The 21,077-nt window shown below is 42.9% G+C and overlaps 1 protein-coding gene across 7 annotated transcripts in view; it reads left to right on the top strand.

Moving 5' to 3' along the window:
• Positions 1–21,077, top strand: part of CTNND2 (catenin delta 2) — a 716,413-nt gene that overhangs the window by 672,242 nt on the left and 23,094 nt on the right. For all 7 annotated transcript variants that reach the window (XM_036410294.2, XM_036410290.2, XM_036410291.2 and 4 more), the window contains 2 exons: positions 410–620; positions 4,731–4,815. In XM_036410294.2, the coding sequence (XP_036266187.1) occupies positions 410–620; positions 4,731–4,815 (296 nt within the window). The remainder of the gene's footprint in view (positions 1–409; positions 621–4,730; positions 4,816–21,077) is intronic.

Below are 21,077 nucleotides of genomic sequence, written 5' to 3'. Positions count from 1 at the left end.
CTGCCCTTTCCCAATTGTTAACATCTATCCATGCCTAGGTCCTCAGTAATCCTTGTGTGTTAATTGTTTACTAACTTAATCTTAATAGCAATCTTGGGAGATCTATTCCATCATTGTTCCTGTTTACAGATGTGAAAAGATGAGGTTAAGAGGCAATGAAATAACCTATCCAAAGGTTCGATCTCATATCCATCTAGAACCCAAGACGGTGAATTCATCATGAGGAAATACTGTGTTCTCTATATGTGTTCCCAGTTACCCAATGGAGACTAATTCACTAACAGAAAAAGACAAGATTGCATTAATTTTGTCTCTTGTGTTTCTTTTTCTCCCCTGTGCCCACCTCTCCCTCTGACCTCTTCCTTTGTTTTATCCTCATTTCAACTCTTCCCTTTATTTTTTCCCAAAGGCAAATATGCCATGCGGGACCTGGTCCACAGGCTTCCAGGCGGGAACAACAGCAACAATGCAGCAAGCAAGGCCATGTCGGATGACACAGTGACAGCCGTCTGCTGCACCCTACATGAAGTGATCACCAAGAACATGGAGAACGCCAAGGCCTTACGGGATGCAGGGGGCATCGAGAAGTTGGTTGGCATCTCCAAAAGCAAAGGAGATAAGTAAGTCAGATGCTGTTGGTAGAATGGGTTCTAAGTGTGCCCGACAGTCCCTGGTTATGGGTAATACTATCCAATATCACTGAAAAGCATTTGTCTCTGATGATCAAGAGAACAAAAACAGCAAATGGTTTCCAGTCTTCCCACCCCAGAGTGAAACCTAGTCTCACTGGTAATTTCAATTTAATTAATAACTCATGACTTGGTTGACTACTATGGTATTGGGAAGTTTCTTTCATGATAGATGATTTCAGTAATGTTCTTTTTTGAATGAAATTTCTTTTATGGAAAAGCCACTTGTTGCATCTCATTGTTCCTTTATCTTTTTCCCCCACAATGTTAACAATCTGGATATACATGTTTAATAAGAAGTGTTGCACTGATTTGAGTCAAGCATCTTCCAAGTTATAGTCAGTTTCATGGCACAATGTTAACAATCTGGATATATAATACATGTTTAATAAGAAGTGTTGTACTGATTTGAGTCAAGCATCTTCCAAGTTATAGTCAGTTTCATGGATTCTTTCATGTAATTTATCTCCTATTTATATAGTGGCTAATTTGGGGTTCAAAACAGGTTTTTATAGCTGCCAATATTCTCCTCTCTCACACTTTTTTGGTTATTAGCTCTCACGACTCTAAAAATGAATCCAGAAGCATTGCTCTGAATTTAGCACTAAATTCACCTTTCATCATTCAGCTCTGCTACGACAGTAGTCAGAGAAACGGCCATAGCCTTCTAACAGGCTTTTATAAAACAGAAATTCTTTATTGAAAATAAAAGTTTGGAAATTGGAGATGATTTTATAATTGGAAAAAGGAGAAATATCAATTTACTCTAGTTAATTAATAAAATGCTTGCAAATCTGTCTGCCTTACATTGTCCTTTAAAAAGTATTTATAGAAATAAATTTAATTCAAGCCTGATTTTTAAATGTAATATGAGAAAACACAAATAAAAAAAAATGAACCTACCTATGGTTCTCCATGTTGTGGATCTATAAGTTTTATTTTTAAGCTAGAGGCCCGGTGCACAGATTTGTTCACCAGTAGCATCTCTTGGCCTGGCCTGTGCCCTCTTGCAAGCTGGAACCCCTCGGGGGACATCGAACTGCCAGTTTCAGACCAATCCCTGCAGGCCAGGCTGAGAGACCCCACTGGTGCACGAATCCATGCACCTGGCTGATTTCCACCTGATCCTTATTGGCCAGGCCGAGGAACTCCTTGGGCCAATGGCCTCTAGTATGCATATAAGATCTTGGTTAATCTCTTCCCAACCTCCCCTTTCCCCACTTCCCTCTGAAATTCATCAGTCTATTCCATGTTTCCATGCCTCTGCATTGAGCATCTGCTCCCTGGTGGTCAGTGTACATCATAGCTACCAGTTGAATGATCACTTAGGCTTTTATATATGGTTATCACTGCTTAAACACAGATGATATTAATGAGTCACACTGTCAAGGTGCCAATTACAATCTGTTTGAGCTGCACAACACACCGTATCTTGTGAACACAATCCTGGGAGTGGTCTGGGTTCCTGCTGCTGGAATGGCTGTTTCGAACACCCACCATCAACTGAACTAACTGTCATCTGCCCTAATTTGACACCTCTGGTGAAAATCAAATATTGTGTAATTGTTAATGACTCTTCCAGGAGCTGTATACTTGCCATTTTGCAGTCTCAATAACTTATATTATTCTGTTCACATCATTTTAAACACTCATTGTGGACATCCTGTCACATCCATCTGTTTTAAAAAAATAAATTTGTTTGTTTCTAATCTTAACAGTTATATAGGTAATCGTGTTGAATGTGCCATTGTATTTTGTCATAAGACAGAAAAGCCATTAACAGACTCAACTGCAACTTGTCAGTAAGAAAGTGTGTATTGTGGCTGAGGTTAAAATCACTTGTCACATTTAAAACACTCGATTGTTTAAGTCCTTCAATCAATAGGTATAGTTTTTCAAGTAGAAGTTGCTATGGTACCACTCTAGTGGATGGATTTATGTTAAAGGCTTAAAGAAAGCAATGATTCTTTAACCTCTGCATGTTATTATAACACTGAGCTGTATTGGCATTTTAATTGAAAGGTTAAAACCTACTATCGTTATACATGCATGGTCTTTATTTTGTAACTAAGCAAGAGGTAAAAACAAAAAATTACTCTGTGTCAGAGGAATTTTTGCATAATTAATATATATGTTTCAACTACACTATCACTACCTGAATATTAATGTTTCTCTAGAGTTTGTTTGATTATTGTCATGGATAAATACCCAGCTAACAATGATAAAACACAGCAAAACATACGATTTTATCTTTGTTCAGCATTGATTGTATGAGATTAAAATGTACCTGTATCTATATCCATGCAAAGATCTAAAATTCTCTGACTTTAAGTCAAAGGAATTTAATATTATATTTAGATAATGGTACTGGCATAAATTATGAACTCATTTAGCAATCATCCATTTTAATAAAATGAAAATATATCTGTTACTTAACTATACTATGTAATTCATCTCTCATAGAGGAACATAATTTAGAATTTATAATAACTATATTTTTTCTTTTAAAAGTACATGATATACTAATAGATTTTCCAACAGCCAATACTGGATTCCATCTCAGTGTTAATAATAGTAAGAGTGATTGTTACTGTTAGCGTGAATAAATGGGTGAAGAAAACTTAAACTTAGTTGGTGTAAATTGCTAACGTGAAGATCCAGAAAAATAGTACACATTTTACATCCCATAATTTCTTTACAAAATGCTTGTTCTCACAACATCCATTTTACTCTGTCTCTCAAATCCAACCTCAACCTGGTCCCATCTAACCATCTGCTCGCTTTCTATTTAGAAGGCATTTGTGGTCTGGATTTAGATGTTCTCTCTCAGGGTATTCAGGAGCCACTGCCTCATGGGTCAGCTTTGGGGGTGTACTTTGCATTGGTTCTAATCTATGCAGCTTTAGGAGTTACCATTAGGATAGACCAGGATGGGCAAACTATGGCTCCCGGGCCAGATCTCACCCACCACCTGCTTTTGTAAAATACACTTGATTGATGCAGCCACATCATTCCTTTATGTATTATTTATGACTCCTCTCGTGCTACAATGGCAGAATTGAGTAGCTGCAAGTGAGACCGTACGGCTCCCAAAGCAGAGAATATTCATTTTCTGATTCTTTATAGAAAAAAGTGTGCCAGCCCCTGATATGGGCATGAGGTCAATGGCAGCCATTAGACTTGGGCAGCTGGCTGTAGAACCAGCTTGTTAGAACAAAGAATTTGCAGGTAGCTAGTAATAGTCTTCCCTCACCACTAGTCTTAAGTGACTTCCAAGAAGTTGATAGAAGTATACCCACATAGACATATTGATCTGTCTGTTTTAAGATGCAGAGTGGCACTGAACCAAAAGGCAAAATATTTATAAGTTTCACAGGGTTTTCAAAGCCATGACTCAAAAAAAAAAATGATAGAACCACTAATCCAAAAAAAATGATAGAACCACTAAAGTGACCTTAGAGCCTTATAGTCTCACTATGGCTCAAAGGAGGGAATGTTAATCATATGAAGGGTTGTCTTGTAGATGCTTTCTCTTCCTCTGGGTACCTGTGAGAGTGCGAACGGCAGCGTGTGCCCACTATCTGCGGCACTGCCCATCTTTTGCTCTTGGCATCAGCAGCAGGTGAAGAGCAAGTCCCTGCAGCCAGGCAGGCATGAGAGCCAGCACTGACTATGCTCTCACGCTTCCACTGAGAAGATGAATATCATGTTCATCTCACTGCACAACGTGCTGTTAAAACACCCGAATCTGGTCCTTTCTCATGTTTTTCTCTTCTGTTCTGTTGCATAGTCAGATGCTAAACTTGTGCCTTCTGACTCTTCTGTTTGCATTTTGAACATTCTTTGGCAAATTATGATGCGCTCCTGACTCCCGCCCTCAGGGGTGTGTTGATGAGGATGAGGCTGGAGACTGGTGAACTATCTGTTGTGCTTCCCAGGCTGAGAGGAATAGCCAGAAAGTCAGGAGGATGTCTGTTCTTGCCACGTCCTGACAATCGTGTGTCCACTCACCATCTTGCATGTCCCGTCTTTTCTTACCAGACATTCTCCAAAAGTGGTCAAGGCCGCATCTCAGGTCCTCAACAGCATGTGGCAGTACCGAGACCTGAGGAGTCTCTACAAAAAGGTAAGGTTTTATTTACCCTCTCGGCTCATGAGCGATACACAGGCCCTCAGCCAAAGGACACTGTACCTGGTCCTAACACAATGCATCCCAGATGTGGAGATTACTTGTCTGAGTAATGGAAGCAACTGAAAGGGAAGAATTGATGACAAAGCAGAAGAAACAAGCCACCAAGTGTCCCTGGACATACACCAAGACCCAGGAACTTTCTGGATTAGACAAATCTGCACTCATAGGGCCTTAGCCTAGCTCTTCTGACAGGAAACAAGCTTTTCACGAGCTTCCATATTTTATGATCAACTAAAAATTAATGAACTAAGGATTTTTGTAAAAGAAAATTAAAAAAAAAAAAAAAGAAGAACCAGCAGGCATCAGCAAGAATTTGTGGAGAGGAAACAGAAAGAGATAGATAAAACAATTCAGGAAGTCCAGGAACACTGGGTGGAAGGCCCGACAGCCTGACCCGTGTTCCCAGCCCAGCCCTCTCCAGTTCCTGCCGCTGGCCAGCCAGGGGGCATAAGGAAGAAGCTGAGTGTTCAGTGCCCTCTCTCAAGGCAGGCAGGAATTTTAAAAAAATATATTTAAGTCTTCATCCCCAAAATGGTTTACAAATGAAACCTGAAGAGAGAAATGTTGCATCTAGAAACTTAGATTCTACATCTCATTTCCAAATGCTGCTAAAAGGTATGCATAGCTTCTCTTTCTTGCTTAGGAAGGGAGAATTCTTTAACAAGCGTTGTTGTTACCAGACCAGCAAACATGGGTAGTTTAAGTGATTGGTGATTGTAGTAGATTTGAGTTAACAAATAGGGGAGAAAAACATCAGTGATTTCTGAGAGGCCTCAGAAAGCATAACCAGGGCTGGAGGAGAGGCATGGGTGCCCATCAACACCTGCCCCCAGGCCTCCTTGCAACCCCTGGTGGCCTGCATGGCAGAGGAGCAGGAGAGAGAGCCCCCATGTCTTGGCCTTCCTCCCCAGCCTACCAGTTCTGGGCTGAGGGTGATGTTCGGCAGCAAGAAGCCCACGTCAGAGGAAGCAAAACCCATCTTGCCAGAGGGAAAGTCTGCCCTTTCTTAAGCTGATGGGAAAATATAAATACTTAATAACTGGCTCTACTTACGTAGATTTCCCCAAGGCCTTCCTATTTCCCTTAAGTGTTCATACTTTGCACTTTAAATTTATAAAGTTTAGCCTATGCATTTCCCCTTCAAGAGTTTCCTATCCCCTGAGAGAAAGCTGCAACAGAGATTGAAAAATGCAGCATGAAAGGAGCGTTCTAGACTAATTATATCCTCTCCTACCCAGTCTGCATATTAGGATAAGCCCTTCATCTCACATGTTGTGGGTTCCATTTTGGTTTGCCTGAAGCTCATATGCCAGCATCTCTGGTAACTGCCTTCTCGAGCCCCTGCAGCAGCCGAGTGAACTCTCGCAGGGCAGGATCCTTCAGCTAAACAGGCAGCGGGACAAGAAGGACTCGCCATAAGTTAGAAAGAAGCCGGTCATTCTGAATCGGTGGTTACAAAAGCTCTGAGAAATATCAGTGCCTCAAATAAATCCACTCTACCTCCGATCCTTTGCTGAAATAATCCTCGCATGTGTGTTGGAGGGAAATTGCTTTGGAGACTCAACAAGTTACTTGTTCTTGAGTAGTATGAGTTTTCAACCTTGCTTTTTTTATTTTTTTTTTTTCTATGTCATTGGTAGAATTCGAAAGTATCATTGTCTTTCTGTTTCCATGTTAAAAAAAAGAAAAAAGAATGTGTTGACAGGAATTTAATGAAGGTAAAACTTAAAAGTGAAAGACGGTTTAAAGCATGTTTCATACGAGGAGAATCGAGAAGCATGAGCTGGAGAAACTGTCGGTGATGTTTGTAATTCGCCCATGATGAGAAAGGATGGAGAAGGAGCTGATGTTAATAATTTTCAAGTTACACAGATGTGGAAGGAAGGAAGGGCCTCTGTGCTCAGTATCTTAAGTGCTACTAACAGCAAAGCTCAACGTTTATAAAAGCATTTCTTTTGGAAATTTCCATTTGGGGAAAAAAACAAATTCATTTGACCTTGGGAATAGTCTTTATTCAGTGGGGGAATAGACCTCTATCTTGTTCTTCTTTGACAATTTTTATATCATTGAAAAAAATATCTTTTGCTTACCTGTGCATCAGATCTGTTTACAAAACACCTAATTAGGCTTAGAACAGGTAGAGTTCCAGAGAAAAATACGAGAGCTGGAGTATAGCTACCTGGGTGAAAATGAAATATGGAATAATTATTGGCAACTTGATTCAGTCTGGAATTATACACCACGGATGTTAAGGGATGACTTAAAAGTAGGAAAATCATAGAGCAAAATCTTAAAACATTCATGGAGTTTGCGTAAATTGGAAGGAAAAAGGTGAGGTCATTATGGGTAAGAGGAAAAAGATGAGTGAAGACATGAAATTTGAAATGAAAATGGCAGATCTATGGGCCCACCTGCCACTGGCATATTTCTTCCTAGATCCCAGGCAAGGAGGCGGGCATCTCATTTTATGAGCTCAACTCCTTTACTAGTATTTTACTTAGAGATGTATTTAATACATCAAAGTATTCTTCTGGCAGAGTGTGTTGACTAATATAAAATTAGGTTCGATTCCTTGCAGCAGAAACATATGTGTATTATCCAGACCTTCACCATCAGGGAGGCCTGGACTTCGCGTTCTCCCCGAAGGGAAAACAAGTACAGGAGAATATCATCACACACCAGCTAAGTAATACGTAGTTTAAAAATAAAAAATAAATATGCCAATCCCCACATTTAGATAAACCAAATAGAACTTTAAATTTTCCTTATCATCTGTGTCATTGCGGAAGATGCTTTCTAAAGGAAGAGAAGATGAGCCTTAGGAACAGGCCTGACATGGGGATGAAAGAGAATCAGGAGAGATCAAAAGTTCTTGGCTTTTTTGAATATCGGTACCTTAAAAACCAAGGCCACTGACCTAATGGAGTACCTATGTTTGACTATGTTGAGGACTGTTGGGACAGCTGGTTTTGAAAGAAAGCTGATAAATCTTTCTTTTATTGGGGGGATGGACATAGGATTATAAAATTATGGAAATCATTGCTTACAGTTCCTGATATAATACCTTCATAATCTGTATACCTCCCAAAAATAGTTATAGTAATCTGAACACAGCATTCTATCAGAAAGACTCAAAAATACAGAAGCCAAAGCTGCACAGGTATCTCTTTCCCTCTCATGACATCTGGTTAGGCAGGTGGCCTGGGACCAGTGAGCGATCCTGGGATTGCCCTATTGCTTTGTCTGGCACTGGGATGCTGTCCTTGCCTGTGTGGGCAAAGCTCCCTAGCCCTCCCTATCTCACTGCAGCCCACAGGAAAGGAGTGGGGAAAAGAGGGCAAGGAATATCCTTTTAAGCAAGTGATACTTGTCAGACTCCCGCTCACATCCCAGGTCCAAGAAGCCAGTCATACCACACATCCTGCTTGGAGGGAGGATGGGCGGTGGCAGCGAGGCCCTTGTGCCAGGAGGAAGCTATGTTACCAGAGGGAAAAAAAGGCAGTGTTGGCTCCAGACATCATTTCATTTTGTTCAAATACCTTTAATATCAATTGCAATTACTACCTAATGAGGCATATTATTCCATTTCAGAATGGCTGTGCTTATTCAGAGCTTCTTACTTGCATTAAGCAAAAATCTTTATCTGACACTTCTGCCCTTCAACACCATTTTGCAAAAATCAAATTTCTCTTCCCTCTAAAAGCCTTGCCCTCTATAACATAGCCATCCTGTCCCCACAAGGCCAGCCCTTCCCGGGCCAGACATGCTCAGCTCTAATGCATGGGCATTGCCATGGCCTTCACTGTTGCGTTCCCTTTTCCCCACGTGTATGCAAGTTCAACAGCACCCCTTCTGCAATGTAGCTCTCAAAATGAATCTGTCCGGCCAAGGTTTATTTAATGCACTGTTATTGATTTCAGAAAGGAAGGGAGAGGGAGATAGAAACACCAATGATAAGAAAGAATCATTGATTGGCTGCTTCCTGCATGCCTCACACTAGGGATCGAATCTGCAGAAGAAAGAGATGAGATGAATCTGCAGAAGAGCGAGCTAGGGAGCAAATAGTGTCCCAGAGGCTCATTACACTATTTGGTGAAGTACAAAGAGCACAGCACTTAGAATCAATGGCCAAAGGTTAAAGGCACTGCCTGCCACCTGTCAGCGGTGTGAGGTTGGGCAAATTTTCCTGAGCCCCCTTGCCCATCAGTGCAGAATTGACTTTTTGGCTGAGAGGCAACAAGTCCTCTGAGTCACCAGGCCTCTCGGTCAGCGCGCAGGACCTGTTCTCACTCCAGTTACCCAAACCTGTGAGCACCCCTTCCTACCAGTTTCCAGAAGACCAGATGCCCCCTTAAAATGGTCTGTGGCAGTTCTCCTAGCTGGCACAACGTTCTCTCCAGACTAATGGACATGACCTCAGGGCTGTAGGGGTTTGTGCACCAGAGTTGAACTTTCCTGAACCCTTGCATCATAGAGTCTTCGCATCCTGTCATGGAGATTGCAACATCTCTCTGTCAGTCAAATCGCAGTAGCTTGGGTTTCTCATCCATGGAGTGAGCAGCGTAACAGTGGCTTCCCAGGATTGCTGATCGTCCCCAGTGTGACAGCAGTCAGCAGAGAGCTCCATAAACTGGAGAGGCATGTACCAACAAGATCACTGTTGTTAATTCTAAAACATTTCTCCGTGCTGCTTGGCTGACAGATGCTCTTTGCCATCCTGTCCATAGGCAGCTGGACATGTGGGTCCAGGATTTGATATTGTCATCTCATCATTGTCACCATTCACTCCAGCCTACATTTTCACAGATTGCTTTCCTCTTGATTCCCTCTACCTATCTCCTCCAAGCCTCTAGATGCCTAACTCCGTATCCTCTCCCACAGCCATTCTCCTTGGCAGCTGTGCCTGCCTACGGTATTTGCATTGTAAACGGTCCCATAAGGAAGAGTCTTGCACAGTGGGGTTTAGTTAAAACAAATTAGGTTTCGTAGGAAGACCATTAATGACAATGAGAGCTACCAGGGTTTTAGAAGTGGTTAGTGACTTTATTCCATTTTAGTGCTGAATTTGTGGACAATATGGCAGGTCAAGTGTGTTGAAGACTAATGCTGGCTTGAGGACCATGGAGAAGCCTGGGGTTGGGATATGAAGATGTGAGGTCCAGCCCTGGCTTAATAAATAGCATGCATGCCACATTTCCCCAAGAAAAGGCTGTGCCATGAACCTGGTCATTTCTAGGTTGAAAATGTTGTGGTAAAATAGCGTGATCCACAACCATTGTCTTCTCCTGACCCCCACGACATTGCCATCCCTGAGCTTTGAAGAAGCTCTCTGAGTGCTGCTTCTCCATCCTTCATGGGCTCCTCTTCCTTTTCATACCATAAGTGTCAGTGTCCCCAGGGTTCTGTGTGTAGATCTTTCTCACCTCAAGCATGTGCAGCCTCTTCCTGGGTGTCCCTAATACTCCCTGGGTTCGGTCACCATCCACATGTAGTGGTCTCTTGAATGTTTCTCCAACCCAGTCTCTCTTCCTACATCTAACCCCATACTCAATAACTTACTCAGATCCCCACAGCGCCTCTAACAAATCAGATCTTGAACAGACCTACTTCTCCCAGACTCCACCCCTCTCCCTGCACCTCTGATCACTGATTAGCACAGCCCTCCACCCATCACCCAGGCCACTTCCAGGGAGCCTTCTGGCTCTTTCTTCTTCTTCACATGTCTGCATCCAACCGCCAGGAAGCCCAGAATTCTACCTTCATTCACTTCTTTTTCATTGTTGTTTTCTAAAAATTCTTTATTGTTTAAAGTATTACATAAGTCTCCTTTTCCCCCCTTGACCTCTCACCGGCTGCCCCTACTTCCCAGCCTATGCCCTCACCCCCCTACTGTCAGTGTCCATTGGTTTGCTCATACGCATGCATACGCGTCCTTTGGTTTATCTCTTAACTCCTCACCCCTCCCTCATAGGTTGGACAGTCTGTTTGATGCTTCTATGACTCTGGTTCTATTTCTGTTCATCAGTCTATGCTGTTCATTATATTCCACAAATGAGTGAGATCATGTGATATTTATCTTTCTCTGACTGGCTTATTTCACTTAGCATAATGCTCCCCATTCACGTCTTTCTACAATAATGGCCACAGACAGCTGTCTTCATCTGCAGGATTATTGTCAAAGACTCCTCACTCGGCCCTACCTTCATGATTCCTTCTGTCCAGTCCATTCTCCGCCAGAGGGTGGTAAGGGTGAACTTTCTAAAAACCTAATCTGATTAAATTGATTCCCGGAGCAACATCTTTCAGTGGCTCCCATTGTCCTCAGGGCAGAATCCACACATCTTAGCACACGTTAGCTCATGGACCTTGAAGGAACAGCCTCAGCTTAGCTCCCTAGCTCTCCACCCGCCCTTAGGCACTAAATATACCTAATGCCTGTGTTCCCAGCTCATTCACCATCCCTTCCCTCCATTTTTCCACAAGCCTATGCTCCATCCTCTATATTTCTTGCCCATCTAAGTCTTGCTCGTATTCCTCAATTTTTTAATATTACCTTCCCTAAGAAACATCTCTCTAATCTCTTTCTCAAATCTGAATTAAGCTCATTTCTTACTAATCTGAAATAATTGTAGGACAAATCAATTTGAATGAATAAAAAAATTTTAATTCAAACTTTTAAAGAATGACTTTTAAGAAGCACAAATAGCTTGGGCCCACTGCTTAAAGTATTGCAGCATTAGGTGCTATAATATTTAATATCTAGATAAGATTTATTTGTACTTTTATAGAAAACCACTTTCTTTCTTGGTTCAAATATTAATTGTGGGAGGGTTTCCATTAGGAACTTACATTAAAAGTCATTTTGTCAGAGAAATTGCAGGGAAACTTGCCTCCAACTAGAGTCTAATTAATATCAATCCCTAATGAACAGAACTCTGAGTTAAGGGATACCATAAATGTGTGTCATAAAATATACAAATGCTGCTTGAAAGAGGCTGCATTACTCTGAGCTAGAAAATAAGAATGAGGTAAATAAATAAGTGAAATAAATCATCTCTCTCTCTCTTTGGTAAAAATAAAGTAGATGGTTTGACTTTTTAAAAATCGCAGTTCTCAGTTTACTTAAACTGCTTGATTTCTGCTTGCCAAAGCCCTGAATTCCTCTTTTGGCCACCAGTGTCTGTGAAGCTTCTGATGTAACCCTCAGCTTAATGACAAAGAAAATTGAAGTTCATTCAATTCCCAGCCAGTACAGACCACTGTTTTATTGGTCTTCATGATGCATTAAGTCCCAGACCAATTCAGTGGAGCTTCCTGAATTGGTCTGGGACTCAGTAGCAGGCCTCGGTTTTAAAATGTATGTGGCCTAGTTTGCTTCCAAGTGCTGTTTACACAGCAGTCACTTAAAATGTTAGCTTGTTTACCAATTGCACTCAGAAGCAACCAAGATGGAACACACAGTTTTTAGGCTTTGGATCAAAATCTTTCTTCAGTTATAGCTTCACAGTACAGTGTTAATGTTCAGTCATTAATAATGCAAACAAGATCTTCCTGTCTCCCCTCCAGCTGAGGCACAATAACTTCTTATTGAAAGATTACCACCAGCATGCCTGACTGTTTCTCGTGCAGGTGCGCTTTCCTGCCTGGTTGTGCAGGGCCCCCAGGCCACGGTGCCAGCAGGGGACTCCCTTTCAGTTCCCACGACATCAGTCTCGCATGGGACTCATTTCTAGATTCCTGGAGCAAACACACCAGCTCCTCACGATTCCCCAATTTCCACCTTCCCAGCAAAGCCCCCAGAAAAGTCCAGGCTACCTTTGAGGTTTCAAAAAAATGCAACCTGGAGCCTTCCTAGCCCATTCAGTGTGATGCCCTGGGATCATGGCAGTTGATCTATAGCAATTCTCAGGGTGATTGATCCACAGGAAATCACGGAGCTCCACATCCCCTGAACCTGCTCTGTCCTCTTAGGCACAAGCACATCCCCAATGGAGTAGAAGAGGAGTGGGAAGCCTAGGACACCAGGATGAACATGTCTCTGAGCACTGGGCACTGAAAGAAGGCCCTGAGGACTGAGGGAAATCCACCTCTGTCCTCCCATCCCCTTGCTTTTCCGTGGGCTGCTTGCCAAGTAAACACCCAAACCCTTAAAGCAGACCCTGTGAAGTTACCATGAAAATGGACAGGGCAGTCCCTATTGTCAAGCAGGAGGATATAACTTTCCAGTGTTTAGCTTATGGTACTGAGGCTGATTATTTTGCTCTAAGTATTTCAAAGGGCTTCAGAGAGAACACCATTTACTCAGCATCTCCATGAGTAATTAAAATACTTAGTTCATAAATGCAGGGATCAAATCAAAGACGGAGCAAATGTCAGAGCCAAACTCTTGTTGATAGGCAGCCAGGTTAGGAACAGACTCATTCTCCCACACCAATATTCCTGGCTAGCATTTTTCCAGCTGTATTCCGGGAGTGCTCCCATCCTCCCACCCGCTCCATGGAATATCAGTAACTTGCAACAATGAGCTGGTGTCTTGCAGAATGCCAGACCACCTGCGCTTGAAACGGAATTAGGTCATGTTCCTCTAGGTTAGGGGTGTTGAACTCAATCAGAGAAGGGGCCAAAATCTAAAATCCAGCCTAAATCGCGGGCCGAATGGTTTACTGAACAGTCATAAACTGTCATTGTGATGGAAACGCAGCGGAGTGCAGTGATGACAGCGCGGTGCGGGCCACATTGCAAGGCCAGGCGGGACGGATTTGGCCTGCGGGCCTTGTGTTTGACACATGTGCTCTAGGTAGAGATACTGCATTCACTCTTGCCATGTGGATGAGAGAAACAAAACATAAAACCAATCTTTAAATGCCCTTCCTTTTGTTGTCGGGAAATAGACTCTCAGGTAGCACGTACCATTTCACCAGTGAATAACGAGCTAGGATAGGGTAGGATAGGGGAGGAGGCGTGCCTGTCTCCCTTGCCTCACACAGGGCTCTCTTTTTAAGGCTGTTGTATTCATTGCATTGGCTCTGGCCACCACTGCACTCACAAAACAAGAAATCAATAAGTAATTATAAAAAGGAGAGGGATGCCTGCAGACTTTCTCGGATGTCCAAGCCATTGTGGATGAGAGAGTGAACACAGCCCTCACCTGTCCTTCACTGCTTCCAGGACACTGGCCGCTGGCCGCTGAGGAGCTCAAAGTCTTGAGAACTGAAGTCCTGGGCTCATGCTTGCCAGCCCTTCGTCACCCTCACCTACTGGACGTTCAGTAATCAACACAGGACTCCAGTGAGGGCTGGAAATATAGTTTGAAATACCGTCAAGAAAAGAAAGCACATCAGTCAACATTTTAAATTTCTGTCTTTAAGTCTTACAGTAAAAAGGGTGAGAAATACTTTAATACTTGCATTAACATGTTACCATTTTGAAAATTAATAGATTTTTTTTTACTTTGCAGTATCTAAGATGATGATAGAAAAGCAGTAAATCCTCTACAGAAATAAATGAAACTACTGAATGTAGAACCATCATTGTATCAAGGAAATTACTTCTCAGGAATGTATTAACCTTATTACTGTGCCAGGAAATTCTTCACAAAGAAATGACTGGAAGGACAGAAGGACGTTTAGCCAGATTCTAAAACAAGTCTAGTGTCCTCGAGACTTACAATTTCAGCTTCTCAGGTTCTTTCTTTTCTACACCACTTGATGTCAGGTTGGGGAGAAAAGGAAAAGGCGAAGGTTAACTCAGCTGATACTGTCTCCTCCACAATTCTAGGCATTTGCTCCTAGATGTTTGTACTGACAAATAAGGGCTTCCTTCATGAGGTCCCCTGACCTCTCTGAGACAATTCTCAGACACTCATCATATGATATCTGTCCAAAACAGGCACAAATGGGAACAGAAGCAAAAATCAATTGTGCAGAAGTGGAAATCGATGCACATGGCAGCTGCTAAACAATAAGTGACTAAGTTATAGCTGTCGGTGGGATGGATCCCCAAGTCACCGGAGTCCTGCCTAGCAAAGCCCAGATTAAACATTTCCTCTGTGCCTCACTCCTTCAGGAGGCTTTACACTGAACATTTTAAATAAAAACCTTCAAAAATACCCCAGAGATGAGAGGAGGGGAAAGGGGTTGGATCAGAAACTAGAAAGCTCCTTCAGTTTAATGCCAGTTCATCACCATTCTTGTTACTTCATTCCAACTTGGCCCTCCTTTCTCAGTAGATGGATGATGTTATGTCTATGAGAGTCTAATTCTCTTGGCAGGAAGAGCCTGGTCAGTTCCTTCTCTTTCCAGCTCCATCTCTTCCCCCTCTCATAAGCTGTTCCTTCCCATCTCTCAGTGGCCCTCACTCACCAGACTCTAGCAGAGTAGGGGGAAGAGAGGAGAGCTTGGCCAGTGCTGGGCAGCCTGGCATAGTCCATGTGTCTGTGGGTGATACCCACATTCTAGCTCCTTGTCTCGTGGGACAGTGGTGTGTTTGCTCATTGGTACAGCCTCTAACTGAGGATCCCTGGCAGGACCTGGCCTCCTCTGGTAACTGCTCTGAACTCTCCATCACTTCAGGCTCCATGGCACATGGACCAAAGTGGATCAGAGTGTGTGCCCTGCAGCTTAGATCATTTTGAAAGTCCTGTTTAAGGAGAGTACACATTAGGAATATAAAACTTGGTACAGGCCTCAGAGGGGGCATAAAACTTAAGCTTCTTGAGCTCCAGGGTCAGTATATCCCCAGCACCGAGTCTATGAATCACCCTGCTAATGTCACTCAAGATACAATCACTCAAGTTGCAAGCCCCAAACTCTAGAGAACCCATGGTCAAGCTAAGAAAGTGCTTTGCATTCTGGGCTATGGAGCGGGAGGAGGGAATGACTAACCCCCACCTCCAAGGACGCTCTCACCACCGGCCCTTCCACCCTCTGGACAAGCCTCAGCCTAATCTATAGACGCTGGAGCTGGGTCACATGCTAATACTCAAGAATTCTCTTTTGTCCTCCACCTTCACAACTATGGAGGGATGATCAGGTACTTCCCTTAGAGAACGTGGAGCAACCAACGGGGCACCTATTATTCCCTGCCTTGTTCCTTAGCCAAATTGGAGACAACAGAGGGAAATCACATGAATAACCTGTTGCAGTGCCTTACCACAGGCATTTCATTAAAGCAAGTTGTCCACAGTTCTAATCAGTTGTATCATGCAAGCATGGCTTTTAAAAAGTTAGAAATGTATTGCTCTCTATATTAGTTTCTTATTACTGCATGAACACATTACGATAAACTTAGTGGCTTTAAAAACACACAAACTCATGATCTTAGAGTTCTACAGATCAAAGGTCCATGGGTTTCAGCACTCTTCCCTAAAGCGTACTGGTGTGGATGGCTCCCTCTCAAGTTCCCGGAGAATCCATTCCCTTGCCTTTTGCAGCCTCTAGAAACTGCCACTCTCCCTCCATAGTCTGAACCAGCAGCCCAGCGTCTGTGAATATCTTTCCCTGCTCCCACATCACCTTCTTGAGACCCTCCTGCATCTCTCTTATAAGAACTCTTGTGATTACATTGGACCCACTCAGAACTTCTCAATTATCTCCCATCCCAACATCTCTAGCTTAATCACACCTGCCAGTCCTTTTGCCATGAAGTAACATATTCATGGGGATTCGGACAAGGGCATCTTCGGGCAGTGGTCCCAGTCTGATATCACACCTCCAGCCATGATCTCGGCTCCTCACTCAGTGCTCTGGAGTGTCACCCTCATCTGCATCTCTCTGCTGATGCCCAGTCTGTCCACATTCCAGCCATTTGAAAGGGACAGGGGCAGGGGAGGACATGATTTTTTTTCATTTTAAGAACATGCCTTTGGAAATACTTCCAGATTTTAGTGACATGGCCAAATATCCCTGCAAGGGAGGCTGAGAAATGGGCCGAACTGAAATGCAGAGTTTCCATTACAAAGTGGAAAAATGAACGAAAGGCTACCGAAATGCTTGTGCCCACGACATTCATGTTGTGTGCGCACCAACACCAGGTCTCCAGAAATCTCTGCCCATTTTTTACGAGAATCACTTTCTTGAGAGCCCACAGCACTTCCAAGAATTAAAAATGCTTCTGCAGTAATTACCAGTTGGCTTCAATTTTGAAAAGTGTCCCTGACCCCTTAGTTCCATGCAGAAAGGCCAGCTCAGTCAGAAAAGAGGACGGATTATAAATTTCCAGACTCTCTTTTTGTAGCTCCAGCAACATGAAGAACATTACAGCACCTCAGGGAAGAAGTGAGGGTGGCCTAGGATGTGGGCACAGCTCGGTGTTTCCTTCTGTTGCTCCCTGCCCTGTCATAGCATGGTGCCCCTGCCAGGCTGTCAGCATTCCCCATGTGAAGCCTGGGGACCTCACAGTGCCCACGCACTCAGTGGAGAGCCAGCCATGTTCTGCTCACTGGTAAAATATGAAGTAAAATACACATCAATTGGGACTTATCACCTTTAATCTAGCATTCAGAATACACTTTTATAAATCAAAATCTAACCCTGTCAGTCCCCTGATTAAACCTCTGCAGCAGCTTCCAGTCCTCTTATGATAAAGTCCTACCCATCTCTCCAAGCTCACCTCCCTGTGGCCTCCTCGTCTATCACTTTCTCTCGGCAGCACTGGCCTCCTAGACCCCCTTTGCCCTTCCTTGCCTTCCCTCTCCTCCCACCAGGCGTGGCTGCTCCCAGCTCAGTATAACTGTCACTTCCTCAAGGAAACCTGCCTGACTCCCTCCAACTCTCCAAGGCTAGTAACCATCTCAGAGTAGCCTGTACTTTTCCTTCATGGCTCTTACTACCCGATGTGATGTGAGGGGATCATTTTTAAATGTCCATCTCCTGCTCAGGAGCCGAGCCTACTTCTTTCCCTGTTCTTGCCTCTGTGTCTAGTACAGTGCGAGCTACTTATTAATGCTTATTAAATACCTGCATCGGTGTAGCCACCCCAGCATTTAAGCCTCATTGATTCTGTTTCCATTCTCATGATCTGAGGCATGTAAAAATGGGGTGGAATGTGGAGACCTTGAGGTTAGGATCCAGGGTGAGCTTTGAACTTATTGACCGCTATTGGGTGTATATGTAAAATACCTGGCTTTTCAAATGTTGAAATGACTTTTAGGCATTTGGATCAACAAACCTGAAGACTGGACTTCGCTTAGTTTCACCCTGAATTTCACTTTGCAGCCCCACTTGGAACACAAAGACATAGTGTCAGACCTTTGTTTGCAGATCTAATAAGTGAGGCCTGGAAAACAGGAGGACTAATCCAGTCTTATTTCAATTTTTGGAGTGGGTTTTCTGCATTGCATTGGTACCAGTTAATTACTCGCAGTTAATGATGATACACTTTCTTCAGCCAAATTATATAAAATTTATTTCCAATTTGTCAAATTTTCTTGTTGATATTGGTTGCTTAGAATTAGGCCAATGTAGTAAAATTAAATTTCTAAAGTGGATTTACTCAGTATTTGGGTTTAAAATATGGTACTACTGAAGATTCTTATCCTTAAACTAGAATCCAAGTGCATAAAATTCTGCACAGGTGGGGTCTCTTGGGGTAGCCTTCTGAGATTAGGCCCCAGCTTGTGCCCTTAGCCTCACAGCCCCAGCTCACACCCCCAGCCTTTCAGTCCCACAATCCTGCCTTGGCCTGGCACTGCCCCCTCAGCTGCTCCACCATCCCGCCTATTGGTTGATTAATCAGGGCTGGGTCTCCCACCTGGATCCCTCTGCACCTAGGGGTCAGGCAGCAACCTCACCCTCTGTCACTGCCGCTGATCATTGTCTGTGGGGCGATTGGCAAGGTAGTCGGGCCCCATTCACACCTGCCTTGATTGGCACCACCCGCTCATCTGCTTCACCTTCCCGCTGTGGTCCCATTCTCCTTGGGGCCCCATCAGGGCCGGTAGTGCCTCCACTGCCACCCGCTGCTAGCACAATGTCACCAGTGCCCACCATCTTCCATGCTGCCTCCAGTGGTCAGTGCACATCATAGCGAGCAGTCAAACGACCACCTGAGGAGACAATTTGCATATTAGGCTTTAGGATATACTGTAACTTTAAGTATCCAAACCAATTTAATTACATTTTATTGGGAGCACCAAAGCTAGAACTAATGAAAGCAACTAGTATGTCAGGTGGCATTTATTTCTGCATCAAACTGCCAATACTCCCTTTTGGCCCTTACAATGTAGCTTAAATATTTAACTCTAATAGCTATTGGAATTGTTGATGGAATTAGTTTTAATGATTCTCTAACAAACAGTTTTCCTTAAAAATAGATAGAAGCTTGTTCGATTACAGCAAAGAGGAGCTGAGGGTTCATTGACATGTAAAATCTGGCTTGGTCTTCAACCACACAGACTATTAATATTCTATATTATTAATGTAAGAGCATCCAAAACTATAGAAAATTGTGTAAGAGTTTATTTGAGCCACACTCAGGACATGCCCAGAAGAAGGATCTCAAAGGACTAAGAAAATGCTCTCAAGAATCTCACAGTTCTTTTATACCTTTGGAATCAGAGGAACGTAGGGAAGATGACATGAAATCCATTGGTGGTCAATTAAAAAGACAGAGAAAGCAAGCAGGGAGATCTCTGTGATTGGATTACAAGACAGTTAACATTTAGCATTTACAATAAATAGGAATGGAATAAGGGCATGTCCTCCCTTGAGGGTGGTTATGCCTCTGAGGGGGTCTGAAAAAGAGAAATATTCTGACATTTCAAAGGTATGTTTTAGATATATAAAAACAATGTATCTAGGCTTGCTTAAGGTATAGATAGACTTTTACTAGGAAAGTTGTAGGCCTGGACAGCACTACCTACCATGAAATGGGAATTTATGATCAAATCACCCTGTGTGAATTCTTTTGGTCATTGACCTTGTCTTATTTATTACTGAGTACTTTTACATTCACAATAAAATACCTTTTAATGAAATAAGAAGGATGTATGTAAAACTACCACTACTTTTCTTTCTCCGCCTCATGTGATTACATTAATATGTTTCTTCCACTTAAAAATGACTGGAAAACTGGCACAATTTTGAGCTATCAAATTTTTCATAAATGAGTAGTGATATCTTAACTGGGCACCATTTTTAGTAGATGGCAACAATTCATGTCTTGCCTTTCAATTGAAAAGTAGTTTCCTGGTGAGGAAGTCCTGGTAGTGAATGCAAATAACAAGCTATAAGTGTTCTAAGTTGAGTGAGTAGATGAACTTGGGTTGCTAAAAGCCCCAAGGGCTTTCCCCACACTTGCCTTATATCTCAAGTCACTCACAGCAAATTAGAATTGACAAGCTTTATGGGCTGTGAGCTTCTAAGGATAGCTAAAGCAAAAAACTTGTATTTGTTACTTTAGAACCAAATAGTCCCTGTGTGCCTACTGAGAAATCTTTGTTTAGAGACCAAATAAATCTTACCAGGTTTAGAGCTGTTTTTAAAAGGGAGGAAAGCCTGCCATTGACTATATACTAACTAACTGAGCATTGGAATATATTTTGAGTTCTAACGAATATGCCCATGGAAATAAACGAGTCTCCATTTTCAGGGTTAATTATTTATTAAAGCTATTGTCTGAGTCAGAATTGCCACTTGTCATTAGAAACAATTTGTTAAATCTAAATTCTAAGTCTGTCTTAGAAAACATGCTTTGGAAACATCTGTAAATGGAAGCATCACCATCTGATTCACCATATTCACTCACGCTGTCCCCCTCCACCCAATTGCTGGTGATTCTCTAAAATGGGCCTTCTTCCAGAGGTCAGGGGTCACAACAGAAATGATGTGAAATTCCACTTCCTCTTCCTCTCATCTCCTGAAGCACAGTAATGAGAATTTGGTACTTAACCTCTTCTTTCTCCCTAATCTCCAGATCCTCCAATCAGCCCTTGAGAATTCTCTTCCTGGTTATCTTCTCTCTCCCTAATCCTCTCCTTCCTCCCCTAGCTGGCACTGCCCCTCATCCTGCTCTGATTCCAAATTGGTAGGGGTAGGAGTGTGCCCACGTACTCAGCAGGTGGTGACTGGATGCTCTGAGCAGTCAGAGGAGGAGGAAGTCTGTGAATACCCCCACAGGGCTCGGTTTCCTTCCATCACACCAGATGCTCTGCTCACCAGCTGGCATTCACAGCCCTACTCCCAACACCAGTGTTCCCT

The sequence above is a fragment of the Pipistrellus kuhlii genome, unplaced genomic scaffold (genome assembly GCF_014108245.1).
Source record: "Pipistrellus kuhlii isolate mPipKuh1 unplaced genomic scaffold, mPipKuh1.p scaffold_m20_p_4, whole genome shotgun sequence".
Classification (NCBI taxonomy): domain Eukaryota; kingdom Metazoa; phylum Chordata; class Mammalia; order Chiroptera; family Vespertilionidae; genus Pipistrellus; species Pipistrellus kuhlii.
Note: the sequence above shows the minus strand (reverse complement) of the source record. Positions and strands in the feature narration are given on the sequence as shown.